The following is a 20,617-nucleotide window of genomic DNA, read 5'->3' on the forward strand; positions in this document are numbered from 1 at the left end:
AGGCTCCACCCCAGCCCCGCCTCCACCCCTCAAACTGTCCACAGTCCCACCACTCTCTCTTGAAAAAACTCCACTTCTCACCAATCACACATTAACAGTTCCTATCACCAGATCACACATATAGCCAGCAGATTTTGTTTTAGCCAAAAAAGAATTCTAATCTACCACCACAACAAGGCAGACTCTTTTGGCCGAGCTCTACTTTACGCTAACCATTAAAAATTTGTTAAAATATGCAATACAATTTAGGTAAATTTTTATTTATTTTTCAATTTTTAATATGACCAATAATATCATATACAAGTGACAAATACACCGCACCATGACCAGATCACATATTACCACCACATAGTGACCTGTAATACCACATACTAGGAACTAATATTGCCACACCATGTCCAGATCACATATTACCACTACAGTGACCTATACCACATACAAGGAACAAATACTGCCAAACCATGTCCAGATCACATATTACCACCACAGTGACTGAAGAATAGCACATACAAGGAACAAATTCCACCACACCATGACCAGACCACATATTACCACCACATGGTGACGAATAATACCACATACAGGGAACATTTACCACTACACCATGGCCGGACAACATATTACCACCACATAGTGACTGAATATTAAAATACTGATCATTAATTAAAAAACACAATACTATCACCAAAAGGGTGATTATACACAGGAGATCTGTACTAAGTATGCAGTGTCTGTGTACAGGTAATACAGTGATTACCGGTGACATTATACACAGGAGCTCTGTATACAGTGTCAGTGTAAATGTAATACAGTGATCACTGGTGACATTGTACACAGGACCGCTGTATATAGTATACAGTGTATAGTGTCAGTGCACAGGTAACACACTGACTCACCAGTGACGTCTCAAGGTGTATTCCTTCAGCTTCGCTTTTCATCTTAATCCAGCACAGACCACCATCACTTCTTCCAGCCAGGAGTCGTCACTGCAGGAAATAACACAGTTATCTAGAGCTCCACTTGCAGAACACATTACTTAATTTTACTTAACATAGTGTTGCTCTCCACAGTAACAGGACCGCCCTCCCCATTTAAAACAGTATCCTCAAAAAATAAAATAAATACATCACTGAAGTAATAATATTCCTTAGCACCTATGGTAATACTATCCCCCACCCTGGCCCTGTATATCTCATTCCTGGCTCCAGCCATATGTTTTCCCATTCTGCCCTCATGAGTATCCATCCTGCTCCATCTGTCCCGTGATCCTGCCCCATCTGTTCCCATGGTCCTGCCCCATCTGTCCCCATGATCCTGCCCCGAGTCTCATTCTGCCCCCTGTGTCCCACATTCTTCCCCTGTGTTGTTTCCATTCCTTCTCCCTGTGTTTTCATTCTGCCCCCTGTGTTGTTTTCATTCTGCCCCATGTTGTTTTCATTCTGCCCTCTGTGTTGTTTTTATTCTGCCCCCTGTGTTGTTTTTATGCTGCCCCCTGTGTTTTCTTCATTCTGCCCCATGTTTCAATCATTCTGCCCCCTGTTTTCTTCATTCTGCCCCCTGTGTTCTCTTCATTCTGCCCCCTGTGTTTTCTTCACTCTGCCCCCTGTGTTCTCTTCATTCTGCCCCCTGTGTTTTCTTCACTCTGCCCCATTTTCTTCATTCTGCCCCCTGTGTTTTCATTCTGCCCGTGTTTTCTTCATTTTTCCACGTGTTTTCTTCTTTCTGCCCCCTGTGTTTTCTTCATTCTGCCCCGTGTTTTCTTCATTCTGCCCCGTGTTTTCTTCATTCTGCCCGTTTTCTTCATTCTGCCCCGTGTTCTCTTCATTCTGCCCGTGTTCTCTCCACTCTGCCGCCTGTGTTTTCTTCATTCTGCCCCGTTTTCTTCATTCTGCCCCCTGTGTTTTCATTCTGCCCCGTGTTTTCTTCATTCTGCCACATGTTTTCTTCATTCTGCCCCCTGTGTTTTCTTCATTCAGCCCCCTGTGTTTTCATTCTGCCCCCTGTGTTTTCATTCTGCCCCTGTGTTGTTTTCATTCTGCCCCGTGTTTTCATTCTGCCCCCTGTGTTTTCTTCATTCTGCCCCTTGTGTTGTCTTCATTCTGCCCCATGTTTTCATTCTGCCCCCTGTGTTGTCTTAATTCTGCCCCCCTGTGTTTTCTTCATTCCTGCCCCCTGTGTCTCCAATCTGCCCTGGGCTTGCCGCATTCAGTAAAAAAAAAACAGCTTTCTTCTTACCTGGCCGCTGTCCAGCACAGACGTCCATCCCAGGCATTTCAGCGCGGACTCGCCAGCGAATGACAATGATGTCATACGCCAGCGACGTGCGCGCTGACTTTAGCTGCCAGCCTCCGATTGGCTGGCAGCTTTAACTATTGCCTAGCAGGCCTGGACGGGCCCACAAAGCAATAGAACCTGCGTCCTTCCTTCCTTCTTCCCCTGTGTTGTTTCCATTCCTTCTCCTTGTGTTTTCATTCTGCCCCGTGTTGTTTTCATTCTGCCCGTGTTGTTTTCATTCAGCCCCGTGTTGTTTTTATTCTGCCCCCTGTGTTTTCTTCATTCTGCCCCGTGTTGTTTTCATTCTGCCCGTGTTGTTTTCATTCAGCCCCCTGTGTTGTTTTTATTCTGCCACCTGTGTTTTCTTCATTCTGCCCCGTGTTTTCATCATTCTGCCCCGTGTTCTCTTCATTCTGCCCCCTGTGTTTTCTTCATTCTGCCCCCTGTGTTCTCTTCATTCTGCCCCCTGTGTTTTCTTAATTCTGCCCCGTTTTCTTCATTCTGCCCCCTGTGTTTTCATTCTGCCCCATGTTTTCTTCATTCTTCCACGTGTTTTCTTCATTCTGCCCTGTGTTTTCTTCATTCTGCCCCCTGTGTTTTCATTCTGCCCCCTGTGTTTTCATTCTGCCCCATGTTTTCTTCATTCTTCCATGTGTTTTCTTCATTCTGCCCTGTGTTTTCTTCATTCTGCCCCCTGTGTTGTCTTCATTCTACCCCGTGTTTTCTTCATTCTGCCCCCCTGTGTTTTCTTCATTCCTGCCCCCTGTGTCTCCAATCTGCCCCTGGCTTGCTGCATTCAGTAAAAAAAAAACAGCTTTCTTCTTACCTGGCCGCTGTCCAGCACAGACGTCCATCACAGGCATTTCAGCGCGGACTCGCCGGCGAATGACAATGACGTCATACGCTGGCGACGTGCGCGCTGACTTCAGCTGCCAGCCTCCGATTAGCTGGCGGCTTTAACTCTTGCCTAGCAGGCCCGGACGGGCCCGCAAAGCAATAGAACTTGCGTCTTGGGGGCCAGGCCCGATGGGCTGATGAGACGGGGCCCCCTCTGCCTACCAGGCCCCATACGCCAGTCAGGGCAGTAATGCCCTGATGGCGGCCCTGTACACGTGTATTACATCCAAGATAAAGAATTTAATATCATCCGCTTGAGGCACAGTTCAATATTGCACATAGGTAAATACAGAGTAAAGTGCATGGTGCTCATAGCCAAAAGAGTCTCAAGACAGATATAAAATACTTAATACATCACACACATGTATCTGGGAGTTCCTGTCTCCCTGATTGGCCTCAGGAAAAAACTTGTAATAAAGTATAAAGTGCATAATCCCCTAAGGGCAATCAGGGACAGTGTCACGCATATCAAAAATCAAGGGAACTAATTGTAGCAGCAAAAGTAAAAACCACAGATAGATATAAATACCCAGAGTTCAGTTCCGTCCAGCGTACCCCTTTTCAGTTTGCTCTTATCTCCTTAAAACATTTTAAAATTTGTGTTTTCAACAAAGACATTATTGATTCTTTACGCTGTGTAGGGACTTTTGTTGCTAGTTTACAGGTTTTGTGGTTGATTACAGTCCTCTGTACTTTTGTGGCTATTCGGTTTAGTCCAGTTTATGTGTAAGACATGTGTATACTGCTGTGGAAGTGGAATGGGTCCTTTTGTTTCGCATTAGGTGTGGCTTTATCACAGTGGCAAGTGATGTTTGGCCATGCAGGGTCCTTGGTTAACATCTAACTATAGGTACCTGCTGCCTTATTCGTATGCATATCCCCACCATAGGTATCTGTTTAATTACCCGATTTTCACTCTCAATTCAACAATGACTCTGTAATCTTCGTGTGTGGAGGATTTTAGCATTTTTGCACCACCTTGTGGTTCCCACTTTTTAATATGCTTAATCTATATACTGTATGTAAAATAAATTTTCAGTATTTAATAAAAAATTATATGTTTGTAATTGTTGATTCTAGTTGTACATTTTTTCATGATATGATGATATACACCTAAATACAACAGAAGCAACTGGCTTTGGGTGAATAATTCTACGTTCCAAAGATGAGCTTTTGGTGAGTTTTTGACGTTGTATATTTTTGTTGCGTCAAAACCACAGCATCTTACAGTTCCAGCAAAGTGGATGGGATTTCTAGAAATCTCCTGCCCAACGTGCTTCTTTTTAATACAATGTAAACTGATCTGCGGTGTGTGTTTCAAATCCACACAAACGTCAATTTCTCTTGCAGGTACTTTGAGTTTTCTGTGTCAAATTTCCCCATAGACTTGCATTACTGGGGGAAATTTAGCAGGTAAAAAATGCACATCTGTAGCAGAAAAGCATAAAAAACGCATGTAATCTGCATATAGGTATGTCAATGAAGTTTTGTCGAAGCCAAATACCAGGAAGTATCAAAAACAAAGCAGCTTTATTTAAATATGACATACCAACAAGAGAAAATAATGCAGCATAAAAAACACATCTTAAAAAACTACGCACAGAAACGCAAGTAACCAAATTTAAATAATAGGCGCAGAAATTCTGCAGCGACAAAAGCTCATCGTGGGTGGGAACACAGCCTTCCTATGACCTATATAGAGTGAAAACCAAACAGCCTCTCAGTGAACACATGGCTCAACCGTAAGTGATAGCTTTAATGACCACAACTCTATTGGCACCTAAACAAGAAGGAACAACTAAGCAAACATTAGAAGAGTACAGAAAAAGGTCGTCTTAGGCTGGTCATTGATGCAACAAATCTGAATTAAAATTAAACATATTGTTAGTCTATTAAACAGGATTTGTTTCCAGATTTCACAATACAAACTCCATATATTTATTTAATAAATCTCTTAGAACTGTGGAGACTTACTATAAAATATATCTCAGAATGGCTGCATAATCAGTTTAGAACATTTAAACACAATCTCCAACAATCTAGTCTGATTGACAGCTCCACGGTGTCCCTCCTGCTGCTGAGAACTCACACTGCTCAGTACAAGCTGAAGCTGTCAATCCACCTGGATGAGGGCAGAGACTGAATACACTTGGAATTATGAATCCAATCACTCTTTAGCTAGATTAAAATATCTGGATTTTACCGAACCTCTGACATGCCCTTCCTAAGTAAGTGCACCTGTTTCACCAGGTTTAAGTGATCTATGTATATGTTTTGAAGTTTTGTATTTTAATCTGTTGACAGATCTGTGTTTATTATTCTAGTAATGTGAATAACTTTGAAGTGCCTGATTTCTATTATCATAAATAAACTGCTCAATCATTACTTATGCAAATTATGGAAATCGTTGAGATCAAAGTGATGTATCATCAGTCAATAGAAACCAAAATCATCAACCAGGTTATGACTAAATGACAAATCACCCCAAAAATCAAAGTAAAGAAATGAAATCAAAGTTGCATCCAATTTACATGAATTTCATCATAAGAACCCATAATGTTGTAGTAGATATGGTTGGGACATAAAGGAGGTGCTTCAGTAGTAGGGAATAAAAAGGGCACTCAAAGTTGAATGTAAAAGAAGAAACAGTGATTTATTGAAGTGTCAGCAGTTATTGCCCTACATTTGTGTCCGGGCAGGTCAGAAATGTGGGACATTTGTATTACATGGAGCAATCACCTATACAAGTGGGGTACCCTCCAAAAAATGAGAATAACTTATTCAAATTATCACTTATTTTTCAAAAGCTGCTTGCTTTTTTAGTGGTGCCGGTGGGCCCCCTTACCGCTGGGGCTGAACAGGTTGCACCAATGGTATGTTCGCCACTGAGAGTCTTCCCTAAGAATTAAAATAAGCTCCAGATACAGATTCTCAGGAAGATCTCTACCTGCCCAGGGATCTTAACACCTTATTTGCATATTAAGAAACATATGCATTTCTCTGCAATTAGTCATGAGATCACAGTCATCAATGTATCAGTTTATTAAACTTTCCAATCGACATGAAAAAAAAACTGCAGCATGCTGTGAGCGGCCCCGCAAGTCTCATCATGTGCACCCATTTAGGTCTACAGGTACACTCGGATGTCGTTCGAGTGTAGTCTGATTTATGCGGACACAGACAATGGAGAAGATGGAGAAATTAAGTTCTTCGTCTTCTCTGCTCCTGTGATACAATCTCTCATGCAATAGAATCGGATCACAGTAAACTGACAATCGGATCTAACTCTGATCAGCGTTTAAGCCAAGTGTCATTATTATCATCGATCCAATTCTCTCATAGGAGAGAATCATCATCGCTCATGTGAGCGAGGCCTAAAGGTCAAACTACCAGGACCTGTTTTATTACCTAGAATCAACTATAATGTTCCATGTGTATATGTCTATGTTGTGTGTTAATGTAGCAATTATTAATACAATGTACCGTACTTATTAGGAGGCAGGTTTTTGTGTGCCATGTTTAGTATACTGATCTATTCCGTGCTGTCAGAAAGCTGTTATGTAGCACAAATATCAAAATGAAGAAAATGGATTGGATGAAGCGTGTGTATTATGGGCCAAGAATGCAGGCAGCGTAGGAAAAGACCCAGGTGCAGTCGGCGTCAGTCATTCTCACACTATTATGATCCAATAGATACTGTTCACACCACAACTGCTCAATAATCTGCAGCTCTTCTGTTCTCGGAAATCTCACATCCTTAGCCATGCAGAAAATATCCTTCTTCCTGCGCAGTCTGCCGCCACTATCAAATTGTGCATCATTCACACAGTAGGAGACATATGGGGACTATTGTTTTCTCTCAAGGCCAAATTTCTTGTTGGAGGACATATATAAATTCAAGTACTGCATCCCCACAGCTATGGAAATGACAACACTAGCAGCAAACAGTAGAAAGTAATGACTAACCTGTTTATTATTTTGCTGCGATGCCTGTTTGTTGGAAGATTTGGGTGGAACTATTGGTCGCTGAGTAACTAGAAAGACAATGTGTTCTTTTTTTCCTGTTCTCTCTTCCTCATCTGATTGACTTATTATCTCCATTGAAATTTCAGTTTTGAAAAAGTCCAATGCTACCGCCCCCATAATACCTAAATAATAGAAAAATAGATATGATAATGTTTATAGTAGCCGAGCCCATACTTATAGCCTGTTCTGCTAGACAAAATCAGTCGCCAAGAATATAGGTGTATCCTGGTTTCTGAAAACCCTTTTTTTCCTGGTGCAGTGTGAAAAAAATAAACAAAATCTGCTTTATTCACCATCTCCACATCCAGCTTTGAGTCTCCACTGCTGCTCTCAGTGTCATCACGACATCATGTCAACAGCGCTGCAGCCGACATCTGAGCTCAGCCGCGCTGCTCAAATCACTTGCAGACCTTAGTGATTACTTGCAGCGCTGTCGAGATGACGTCACAGATGTAAAAGATGACAGCGGACCTGCAGCTCATAGCGCATCAGGCTCCTCCTACTTCATCACACGCCTTCATTAAGATGGTCATGTGCAACGCCAATTTCAATGAATCCTGGCCTATATTTCCAGTCTTCTTTCCATATTCTTAGCAGGAAACAGCACAATGCTCCTCTAGCTGTAATATATTAATCTGATATAGGGCATCATACTAGGCCGAAAGATCTGCTATACATACCGTAATTAGGAAATGAAAATTATGCAATAATTAAGTCATTAAGCAAAGAACAATATCAGCAATCATCAAGTAATATTTACACTCACATCAATTGTTACATTTATCAGTTAAGAATATGATGTGGAGTTGTGATACCTGGAACAATGTGACACAGTCCTCTTCTGTCTGAGTAATAATGCAGATGCATGGAGCCATCATCATTCATCTCTACCCTGAAAGAAGGGGCATTCATGGCCTGTGCAGAACAAGAGCATAGGGGTCATTGTGGGACAGCTGACTGTAAGCAAAAAGTTGTCAATTTGGTGACAGATTCCCTTAAATAGGTTTTCCCACGAACAAAGATCATTTTAATCAGTAGATCTTGGAATAAAAATAAGTCCCACTATTAGATGTGTTAAATAAAAATGTTCCTGTGCTGGGATAATCTTATATACAGTATGTGCCCCTGCTGTGTACTGTGTAGTGGCTGTGTCTGATTGTACAGGGACATGGACAGATCATACCACAGCTCCTGGGAGGGGGATGGTGGAAAAGAAAGTATGCAGACAGGACAGCATGGGATTCTTTCTGTGAGGTAAAACATTTCCCTGGTTGTTTTTAGTCAATGTTTACCTCACAGAAAGAATAATCTGTGACCCCGTGCTGTAATGTCTGTATACTCTTTTGCTTCCCCCTCCCCGCCCAGGAGCTGTGGTGTGATCAGACCATGTCCCTGTACGGTCAGACACAGCCATTACACAGTACACAGCAGGAGCACATACTGTATATAAGATTATCTCAGCACAGGAACATTTTTATTTAACACATCTAATAGTCAAAGTTATTATTATTCCAAAATCTCTTGATTAAAATAAACTGTCTTGTGTGAAAAAAAAAAACACTTTAATGTATTTTATGAGGAAGAGACAGTTTTTCGATGCAATATTTGATATGTATTCCATGACTTTAATGACGGGATATTTAATCAGTGTTTAACATTCCAAGCTGTGTCTTTCCTCACACAGTTTCTATAAACCCTATGTATCGGTGTAGAACCAGTGCAGTAACTTCTCAGACCTCCTCAGGATTTTACATCATACAACTCTTTCTCACTTGATTCTGTTTTGCTCGTCATTCTCTATAAACTCTAGAATATGATCTGTTGAAAATCAGGAGTAAATCAATAATTTCTGAAATACACTTTACTTCATCTTTAACCAGTTCATGACCAGACCATTTTCCTACTTTCTTATCGAGATACGTTTTTGGGTTTTATCATACATGAAACTTTAACTACTATAAAAAAAAACTCTCATTGGAATATTAAAATATTATTTTCCTTTTTACTGTGACACATGGGACTTCACTTTTACATCAATTTCATATTTCTTTTTTTGAAGATATTGAGGAAAAATAGAAAGAAAAAACAAATACATGTCCATTTTTCACTTTTTATTCTTCTTTTTTTTTTTTACGACTACAAGGGATCCCTGAATAAAAATTTAAATTGTGCTCCTATTTCCATGGAAACTATTTAAATTTATTCTGGACATATTTTTTTCAATGGAGGCAGAGCTAGAAACAGAAAGTCAGATAGGCCTTGACTTTTTTTTAAAAAAAGTTTTGTTTTATTTATTTTTTTCATGCTTTTGAAGATCCAGGCAGATGCACTGAAACCTATGAAGGAGGTCTAAAATGAGATTGTCCCAACCTTCTCCTCTTTCGGTTGCGTAAATGTGCCCAATCCCTCCCTTTTCACATGAACATCCAATTTAGTAAAAAAAATAGAGAAATTATCCTGGACCCAATTCGAGATGAGATACAGATAGAGAAATACCAGGCTGTTCTATTACCAGGATAGCATAGTAACATGAATCCTACATTTTGCCCTCATTATAGGTTCCGCTCTCCATTACATCTGACTGTGTGAGCAAGTAACAGAGCCGTTGGATTGCATACAGTGTATCACATAACATAAATATTTTCACTTGGGATTATTCTTTCCGTTAAGATGTTTCCTTGCATGCACCATCTATATATAGATGGTCGGCTGGGCGCGACCAATCAGCGACAGGCACAATCCGGCCACGAATTGGTCCCTCCTTACTCCCCTCTAGTCAGTGCCCCCTCCATACTCCCCTCCAGTCTGCACCCACATAGCGTTTTAGCAGTCCATTAAACGGACTGAGTTATACCGCGGCATAACGCGGTTTAATGCAGTCCGTTAACACTGCCATTAACCCTGTAAGTGTGACCAACTTTTTACTATTGATGCTGCCTATGCAGCATCAAAAGTAAAAACATATAATGTTAAGAATAGTAATAAAAAAGAACTCATTATATTCTCACTTTCAGGCGTCCGCGGCAGCTTTTCCCTCTCCTCGCGACGCTCCGGTCCCAAGAATGCATTGTGGCAATGACCCCAGATGATGTAGCGGTCTCGCGAGACTGCTACATCATTACGGGATATTGCCGCAAGGCATTACTGGGAACGGAGCATCGCGAGGAGCATCGCTAAAGGCCTGGGCTGGATCCGGCCGCCGGAAGGTGAGTATATAACTATTTTTTATTTTAATTTTTTTTTTAACAGGGATATAGTGCCCACATTGCTATATACTACTTGGGCTGTGTTATATACTACGTGGGCTGTGTTATATACTGCATAGGCTGTGTTATATACTGCGTGGGCTGTGTTATATACTACGTCGCTGTGCTATATACTACATGGGCTGTGCTATATACTATATGGGCTGTGTTATATACTATGTGGGCTGTGCTATATACTACGTGGGCTTTGCTATATACTACGTGGGCTGTGTTATATACTGCATGGGCTGTGCTATATACTGCGTGGGCTGTGTTATATACTGTGTGGGCTGTGCTATATACTACATGGCTGTGCAATATACTACGTGGCTGTTATATACTACGTGGGCTGTTATATACTGCGTGGGCTGTGCTATATACTATATGGGCTGTGTTATATACTACGTGAGCTGTGTTACATACTGCATGGGCTGTGCTATATACTACGTGGTTGTGCTATATACTATGTGGCTGTGCAATATACTATGTGGCTGTGCAATATACTACGTGGCTATGCTATATACTATGTGGGCTGTGTTATATACTGCATGGGCTGTGCTATATACTATGTGGCTGTGCTATATACTATGTGGCTGTGCAATATACTACGTGGCTGTGCAATATACTACGTGGCTGTGCTATATACTACGTGGCTGTGTTATATACTATGTAGCTGTGCTATATACTATGTGGCTGTGCTATTTACTGCATGGCTGTGCTATATACTACGTGGTCTGTGTTATATGCTACGTGGGCTGTGAGACTCTTTTGCCCGGGGCCCTCAAAAACCAGGAGCTGGCCCTGGCTTCACTGATTGGTCGCGCCCAACCAGCCACGAACAATCAGCGACAGGCGCAGTCCGACCATGAATTGGCGTGGGATTTGAACCGCGCTTCACTAATTGGTCGCGCCCAGCCCGCCGAATCCTGTGTATTCATTGCATTATTCTGAAATCTTATGCCTCATGAAGAGACCTGGGTAGTTTGGAAAGTTTGCTATTTTTTTTTACAATTTTTTTCCAATGCACCATGCATTTCCAGTAATTAAACAGATTGTTAGCTAAGCACATTGTAACATTTCATTTAAATTGGTTTCACCTGGTAAGACAACGATAGATAACTGTGTAAGGCATCCAAGTTGGCAATAAATTCATAGAGATTTCCACCTAGTGTCCTCAGCATGTGGTCATAGCCTGACCTTTTACAGAATTCAAAGAAATACTCTCCGAACTGCTGTAGAACAGCCTCTGGCGAAACACCTGGGGAACATTAAATTATAATATAGTCTCAATTACAGACAAATTCATATTCTAGAATAATTTAATATTCAAATACAACATAACAAGAATGATTCATTAAAGTGAACCTAGTGCAATGTAGGTGAACCCAAATAGAAAACAAACAATTTGAAAAATAACATAGCAAATGTAATAATATTGTCTAAATAAAGCAAAGTTTAAACAAGTTTTTGCCTCCAAATTGTGGTGCACCTTATTAATAAAAATAAACTTGGCCACATTTTAGAACTCCACTTAGCTATTCTCACTTTTCTAGACACTTTTGAAAAGAATTTAGTAAGGCACTATCTAAGAAATCGGGTATATGGTATTTATGCCAATTTTTAGCAGTTTGACAGAATTCTGAAGCATAAATCTGCCCAAATGTTCCTTCTGTCTTCAGCCACCACTAGAGGGAGTAAAAAGTGCCTCATACCCTCATATTATTGCCATTGCCCCGACGCACGTTTCAGTTCAGATAGAGAGCACTGTTGTATATATATATATATATATATATATATATATATATATATATATATATATATATATGCACTTATTGACCTTTACATGTACCATGATTGTATATTAGCATATTGCGTTGTATTCCTATAATTAGTACTTCATTCCGGGCATACTACATTAGGGTAATGTCCCTCTAATTGCACGTACACTTTATAGTACACTTTCTACTATATATACTTCTTGATAGTAATTATCATGGAATAATGTTTTGGATCATGCTTCTCTCATTGATATGTTGCAATTTTTTCTATCCTGCTTAGGAGACCTTAACACTATTACATGAACTTTGTTCCTTTTAATATGATGTAATATATTAATTATTTTTAAATGATACATTTGTGAGTCAATTTTTCTAAGTTTGTATCATCAGCACTTATCAGGAGTGTTTTGTTATGTAGGGAAGATACTTAACACATGCTTTGTATCTATGCCTCATATGTGCCTTATAAATAGTATTCTACTTAATGTATCACTATCTAATGTTATTGAAATTCTATACTAAAGCAGGTGTCCTATAATGTGGCTTACTCCAATTCTCTTCTTCCTGCACCCTTCCCCCTCCACTATAATCAATGTTTCGTAAAACGTAACACGTCGCTATAAATCCGGTCATAGCTCTAGTATCTATGGGGACTGTCACATTACATTTTCCTGACTGATTATATTTTTCTTCTGCATTAAAGGAACACTAGAAATGTAAAAATAAATGAGGGAAAGGCAGAAAGCCAACACAATTTATCTATAATGCTTTCTTCAATCCCATAAAGCTAATACTGCTTCAGGAATCTGGCAGTTAAACATTCTGATTCTTTCCATGTTACCACTAGGGTGTTGATAGGAGTAGGAGACATAGATAGTTGTAAGTGCCTTGGTTTAGACTTGAATTGTCTCAGTTAAAGTAAAACCAATAGGAGAAGCTTTCTGCTTTTTGTCTAGATGTAGAGTAGTTTAGGTACCAGCCATTTCCTGAAACCTACAAAACAGAGTTTGCGAAAAAGGGCCTAAGGGTTGCTAATAATCCTATTCATTCATTTTAACGGCCTTAGTCTCAATTTTGGGCTATGGCGACTTGATGAATGAAAGATCTGTAGGAAGATATATCTTGTGCAAACACAGAGAGGTCCACTAGGGTCTTCTCTGTCGTTATCATGATAGCATCAAGCCATTGGGTTGCTGGTCTTCCTCTTTGCCTTGTCTCCATCAATAACAGATGATTCAAATACTGCATGTGTATACCTAGGCATCCAATATACAATATGCACGCATATATGCATGGTCATTCTGTATACAGTTTCAATTAAATTATACAAAACCTCATTGCAAACTTGGTTTATTACCAAACTTTAAAAACGTTCTTCCGTTTGCAATAAACCAGTTAAACAAAGGAACAAAGTAAATATCTCAGCACATCTAATATAATAGGTGATTTCTAAAAATTTATTATAAAATACCACTTTGAGGGTATGTACACACGTTGCGGATTTGCTGCAGATCCACAGCGTTTTTTGAGGTGCAGAAACGCTGCAGAACCGCAATTGATTTACAGTACAATGTAAATCAATGAGAAAAAAAAAATGCTGTGCACACTTTGCGGAAAATCCGCTGTGGAAACGCTGCAGTTTAAAAGAAGTAGCATGTCACTTCTTTTTTGTGAATCTGTAGCGTTTTTGTACCCACTCCATTATAGAAAACCGCAGGGGTAAAAACTGCAGCAAATCCGCAAGAAAACCGCAGCAAAAACGCACAAAAAAACGCTGCGGAACCGCACAAAAAAACGCAGGTGCGTTTTCTGCCAGGAGAGACAGAATCCGCACCAGAAATTCCTAAGCCTAATCCGCAACGTGTGCACATAGCCAGGGTATGTGCACACGATGCAGATTTAGTGCAGAATTGGTGCAGAACTGCACTGCGATTTACAGTACAATGTAAATCAATGTGAAAAAGAAAAGCTGTGCACATGGTGCAGAAAAATCTGTGCAGAAACGCTGCAGATTTCAAAGAAGTGCATGTCGCTTCTTTTGTGCAGTTCTGCAGCATTTCTGCACCCCTCCATGATAAACATCTGCACTGGTAAAATCTGCACTGGTAAAATCTGCACAAAAACTGCACAGAAACTACACAGAAACTGCATCAAATCTGCACCTGCGTTTTCTGCCAGGAGATGCAGATTTAGTGCAGAAAATTCTGCACCACATACTGTTACAGAAGTATTCAACCCCTTCATGACAAACGTCTTTAATACCCAGTAGAGCACCTTTGTCTGTTCTGACCTGCTGTAAACTTGGTGCATAGCCAGACACCAGCTTCTAGCAGTGTTCCTGAGGAATCTTAGCCTATTCCTAATAGCCAACGATGGTCTCCAGGTCACTCATATTCTTAGGTTGTCAAAAAGGTGGTACAAAATGGTATAAGAGATCATTACCTTGCAAGGAAAAACAAGAAAACAAAAACAGGTCCAAGAGGTAGTATAATAAAGATGTAACATTTTATTAATTCATTATTAAAAAATCAGAGAGATAATAATGGGATTACAAGAAAACAATGTATATAAAGACAGTTGATTAAAAGTAAGGCCGCACATCCACATGAAAATAAATGGCCGAAAATAGTGAAGTTATAGATGTAATCGGGACAACCTGCGTTTCACAACGAAAAAAATACGTAAGGAAATGGTGATGGAGTGACAAAAGAATATATTAAAATTTATAAAAAATTAGGAATAAATAAAGAATTATTATTAAAAGTGTTATGCACAAAATACACAGTAATCTGCCATAAACTTCTCAGTGCTAATGTGTCATAAAAAATGGAGAACTCAGTGAAAAAGTGATGTCATTGCAAACAAAAATGTATATCTATCTATATACCACATTCACTTTGTTTTTTTAATTTTTTTTGAGCGTCACTGGACCTTCGAAAAGGACAGTGATATAAACATATTGCAAAATCCACCAAGCCTTATTTTTAGAAGTACTGGATTATTCTTGAGTGGTACCACACAAACCCAAGAATATTAGTGAACTGGAGGTCATTGCCCAAGAGGAATGGACTAAGATTACTCAGAAATCCTGCCTGAAACTGATGTTTGGCAATGCATCACTTTTGCAGCAGATTAGAACAGACAGAAGAGCTCAACTTAGTGTTAAAGACTAGAGATGAGAGAACCTTTCAAGGTTCGGTTCGGCAAACATCCCGATGTTCACAGAACATGTTCGCTGAACGGTTCACCGAACATACCCGAACCCCAATGAATTCAATGGGAGGATAAAGTAAACGCATAGACAACACCTTAAAAGACGCCAAAAAGCTTCACAAAGAGTTCAAATTAGAGGCAGACAGCAGGAAAAGTGGCATCAATTGACCCAGAGTACAAATAGTATGATTGCGCAGCATAGATGCATGGGACAGGGCCTGAGACAGGGATTGGACCAGCATTTATAGCTGAAACATTGATCAGTAATAAGTGGAAGAGTGACAGGTGTAGGCCTGGTGCTCCGAGAGGCCTTCCAAATTCAGGAAACACACAAGAAGGAGACCCAAATAGGAGTCCAAACATTTCCCAAAATTAGAGGCAGACAACAAGAAAAGAGGCATCAATTGACCCACAGTAGAAATTTGATAGTGGCACAGCAGCAGACAATGACAGCAATGGGTCATGCATGCGGTATCAGGCTCTGGGCCAGCATTTACAGCTTTGAATTTAAGTGTAAAGTAAGACGAGGTGGGTGAGGGACCGGTGTAAACCTGCTGTGCTGGGAGCCCTGCAACAGTTCAAACTGCTTTTCTGCTCAGTCACACTCAGATGGCACAAATATCAGCTACATAGACTACTATTGTTAGAAACATTTAAGGATAGTAACACAGGTAGTTTGACTGAAAGTAAATGTAGGTCTGCCTGTCTGGGAGCCCTACTGCTACAGGCCACACACATGAAGGAGACAGAACTTGGAGTCTAAACATTTCAAAAAATTAATGCCACACTCTACTAAAGTGGCATCAATTACCCCAGAGTATAAATAATATAATGGGCCTCTCAGACCCCTCCATTACAGACAACCCACCAGATGGAGACCCGACTTGGAGTGTCCACATTTAAAAAAAATATTGGCACACACCAGTAAAGTGTCATCAATTTCCCCAGAGTAGAAGTAGTATAATGGGCCTCTCTCAGATCCCTTCCACTACAGGCAATCCACCAGATGGAGACCCAACTTGGAGTCTCCACATTTCAAAAAATTATTTGTAATATCAGCAGCAGTAGCAACAGCGGTCACAGAAGCCACCACAAAGGTGGCACAGACTGCAATTACGTGAGATCAATGCAGCACACTAAAAACTACACCATCGCCTAGTCTGCCCAGTCTGTGACTGGGGTGCAAAAGTAATTGGGGATCCATGACTTGTTCATATTGATGAAAGTTAGGCAGTCAATATTTTCCAAGGACAGCCAGATGCGCTTATCCGTCAGGACACCACTAGCAGCGCTGAAGACACGTTCTGAGAGAACGCGGACTACTGGGCATAACAAAACCTCCAAGGCGTTACAGACAAGCTCAGGCCACAATTTCATTTTTGAAGAGCAAAAGGGTTCAAACTCCCCCCGATGGCATTGCTATTGAGCTCGAGATACGCCTGCACCATCCTCTTAAGTTGTTCACAACGTGCCAGACTTGTACTCTGTTCTTCTGGTGCACTGGCTGGTCTAAAACGACTCACAGAAATTGCTAATGCCACTTACACTGCTACTGCTAATGATTTTGCATTGACAACTCAACATTCTCTGGGTTGAAAGTCTGTAATTGCGATGCACACTCTCTGTCAAACTGCTGTCTTGGGGAAAACCATTCTTGAGATTGTCTACAAGTGTGTTTCAATACTCCAGCATGCGTGCGTGCCTTTCAGGGGGAAGCAGGAAGCATCTGGCAAAATTTACTCTTGTACCGTGAATCTAACAAAGTAGCATATAGAAAGTATTGGCCACGGCACTCAGGGATTCTTGGGAGGTGCTCAAGTAGGGGATCCAACCCGTAGTAGCAAATATAATAATTCTTGGCACTCAGGAGAAATTTGTAGAATGATTCAAAAAGTAGATTTTTATTCTAGTGCATCCAGCTCAACATATAAACGTTTTCGGTCTCGACAACTGAGACCTTCATCAGATATGGTTGTCAAATGCTGTAATGTATATACAAAAGAGATGAGAGAAATATTTTTTAAAATAAAGAAAATACTGTTTGCACAATTATACAAAAACAAAATGATGAATAATATGATCCATATTATACTAAACAAAATGACGGTCTGCATACAAATATCGATAGTAGCATGCAGCGCAGAAGGCAGAAAAAGGTGGATCCGGCCTGAATCAGCGTGCGTTGTGAGTCCTGTTCAACAGAGTGCTGGAGAGTGTACACATGTTAAGGATATACTAGGTAGGAGAGAAAATAAACATGGGTAACATGGAACAGGTAGCATAAGTAGACTCTCAAAAGGGAGGCTTACTGGATTTACTCCCTGCAGACCTTAGAACCAAAGGGACTCAATAGAGACTACGACGTCTCGGCATTTTTGTAATATCGTACACATATGTTATCATTTATTTCATATGTATTTTAACACTGTTTTGTATAATGTAACATTGTAGCTAGTATGGATGTCTTTAACTTGTGCTCCTTTTTTGTTTCTCTCCACAGAACCGTTAAACGCACCTCTCGCACGTAACACTGCACACGGTATAGTATGCACTGTATGCCTTTATATAGAGGGTTAATCATGTCTCTATATAATCGGGGTGACCCATACCAGATAGCCTTTTGATAGTCTAGTTCACACTACTGTTCCCATCATTTAGCCTTCTCTATATGCTGCAATGCAGCGTTACATTCATTCACTGTGTCCCCTTGAGCTTGCCATACAAGCGCTGTCTGTTCCCTGTGCTGATTCCCTGTTAGCCCCTCAGCTCCTCTGCGCATAAGCCGGCCTCTCCGATCACATGACCTGATGACGTCACACGTCAGGTGACTCTTCCCTGTGTGCTCTTATACCCGGAAGTGCTGCGCTTCCCCTAGCAGCCCCGGGAGCTCCCTCCTGCACAGCAGCGCAGCGTCCTCTCCACCCCTGACAGCGGCAACATCCAGGTAATACCATAACCGGTTCCAGCTCCCCGCTGGCTTGGCCTTTATCCACGTTGGCTTTAGTCCTATTTAACCCCCCTGCTCATAACTTCTGTCCACAGCGCTCCTCACTTTGCGAGTATCTCGCATTACCACAAGCGCCTATACTGCCGTCCAGTGCTTTCAGGTATGACTGACTTCCAGGCCCATGATAGCCTCCTGTGGTACCCTTAAAGCTGCCTCACACGGTCCCATATCTTTGCATTCACAGACGCATTGCTCTCCCGCTCCTCGGCTACACACACAGTGTATGACTCATACACACTACCAGTGTCCTCCAGGTAAACTTCCCTGGACCATGGGTGCCCGTTTATCACTCAGCAGCAATCTGGTTTTAGGGTGGTCACCCCGTTAGTCATTATGGCATGCATTCCACAGGTTATCTCGTGTTCCGTCACTGTGCCATCCTCATGGTTTGTCCTTCTTGTCTTGTCTACCATGTACACTCTGATGCGTATAATTTCTTTCATGTTTACAGATAGCTCACTGTGCGTAGCCCTACACCTACTAGTGGAGGTTGGTCCACTTCCCGTATCCTTTACCTAGGACAGTGTGTGCTTTATATCTTATCATATCCATCACCAGATCACATCCCGATGTCTACTTATGCTACCTGTTCCATGTTACCCATGTTTATTTTCTCTCCTACCTAGTATATCCTTAACATGTGTACACTCTCCAGCACTCTGTTGAACAGGACTCACAACGCACGCTGATTCAGGCCGGATCCACCTTTTTCTGCCTTCTGCGCTGCATGCTACTATCGATATTTGTATGCAGACCGTCATTTTGTTTAGTATAATATGGATCATATTATTCATCATTTTGTTTTTGTATAATTGTGCAAACAGTATTTTCTTTATTTTAAAAAATATTTCTCTCATCTCTTTTGTATATACATTACAGCATTTGACAACCATATCTGATGAAGGTCTCAGTTGTCGAGACCGAAAACGTTTATATGTTGAGCTGGATGCACTAGAATAAAAATCTACTTTTTGAATCATTCTACAAATTTCTCCTGAGTGCCAAGAATTATTATATTTGCTAACAAAGTAGCAATCCAGTAGTCAGCACTATTTGTCATCCTAACAATGTGGGTATCATGTTACAGATAGGATAGCAAGAAGGCGCTCATGTGTCAGACGCTTCTATGAAGTCCAAGTCCATGTTGTGTTGGTGGCAGAGTAACTCTCAAGCTTGCTTCCTCTGTCCCCTCCAACAACGGACAACAGAGATGGGATCATTATCCTCTTCATCTCTTGACTGTTGCGTGCTCATCACCTCATCCTCCTCGATTTGTTCCATCATAGCTCCTGCACCTTCACTAAGCCCTCCATAATTGCTGTAATCCACCCTCCCATAGCACATGTCTATGCAACGACAGTCCAGAACTTAGAGATACTGCTATCCTTCCACATCCTCCTCTGCTTCCACCTCTTTCTCTGGGACCAACACCTCCTCCCGCACACTATTCAAAGTGTGCTCCATCATGCAGCTCACTGGAATAGTGATGCTGATGACCATCTTAGTAGCCATTTCGAAAGAGAAGATGTGTAGAGGTCCTTCATCTGTGACCACTTTGTAAGTGTGATTTGCAACATCCATATTCCGTTGGTTCAGGCTATACAAAAGGACATATTGTACCAAGATGTGTTGCTGCTGCCACAGTCACTGCAACATGCGGACAGTGGAATTCCACAGTGTCAGCACATCGCATATCAAATGGTTAACCAGTAGGCCAAAAGACCTCTGTAGCCAAAGAAGTCAATGAGCTGTGGAGTGCAAACGGCAGAACTGAGAACACAGCAAGCATGTTTTCTGCAGCAGCGCATCCAGGCCGGGATAAAGGCAAATAAATTTCTGTACCACCAGGTTGAAGATGTAAGCCATGCAAGGCACCTGTACGAGGTTGCCACGCCGTAGGCCTACCACCAGGTTTGCATCGTCATTGCGCATGGCCTTCCCTGGCTCCAGGTCCAGTGGAGACAGCCATTGCTCAAACTCAGCCTATATACCTGTCCACAGCTCTTAAACTGCGTGACTGCCATCTCCAAGGGATATTAATTTAAACACTGCCTGATTGTGGTCAGCCCTGGGGGGAATTCTCTCTGCACTGATGGAATTCATGTCTCATTAATGGAGAGGTTCAGGGTGCAGGTGGAGGCCCTAGAGGAGATGGAGGCAGAAGCAGTGGAGGAAGT

At 41.3% G+C, this 20,617-nt stretch overlaps 1 protein-coding gene and 1 long non-coding RNA gene across 3 annotated transcripts in view; one reads left to right on the top strand and one right to left on the bottom strand.

The window, feature by feature from the left end:
* Positions 1-20,617, bottom strand: part of LOC143810061 (guanylate cyclase soluble subunit beta-2-like) — an 83,867-nt gene that overhangs the window by 32,470 nt on the left and 30,780 nt on the right. Inside the window, exons 4-6 of the mRNA XM_077292953.1 lie at positions 11,540-11,700; positions 8,013-8,112; positions 7,138-7,319 (exon numbers count right to left, since the gene is read on the bottom strand). Of these exons, the coding sequence (XP_077149068.1) occupies positions 7,138-7,319; positions 8,013-8,112; positions 11,540-11,700 (443 nt within the window). The remainder of the gene's footprint in view (positions 1-7,137; positions 7,320-8,012; positions 8,113-11,539; positions 11,701-20,617) is intronic.
* LOC143810060 (uncharacterized) lies at positions 17,760-19,456 on the top strand. Of its 2 annotated transcripts, none has more exons than XR_013222632.1 (3): positions 17,760-17,972; positions 18,892-18,944; positions 19,096-19,456. It is a non-coding gene; the product is annotated as an uncharacterized LOC143810060 (long non-coding RNA). The 2 variants fall into 2 exon arrangements; XR_013222633.1 differs by lacking the exon at positions 17,760-17,972 and adding an exon at positions 18,226-18,377.

Source organism: Ranitomeya variabilis, chromosome 2 (assembly GCF_051348905.1).
Source record: "Ranitomeya variabilis isolate aRanVar5 chromosome 2, aRanVar5.hap1, whole genome shotgun sequence".
Lineage (NCBI taxonomy): Eukaryota > Metazoa > Chordata > Amphibia > Anura > Dendrobatidae > Ranitomeya > Ranitomeya variabilis.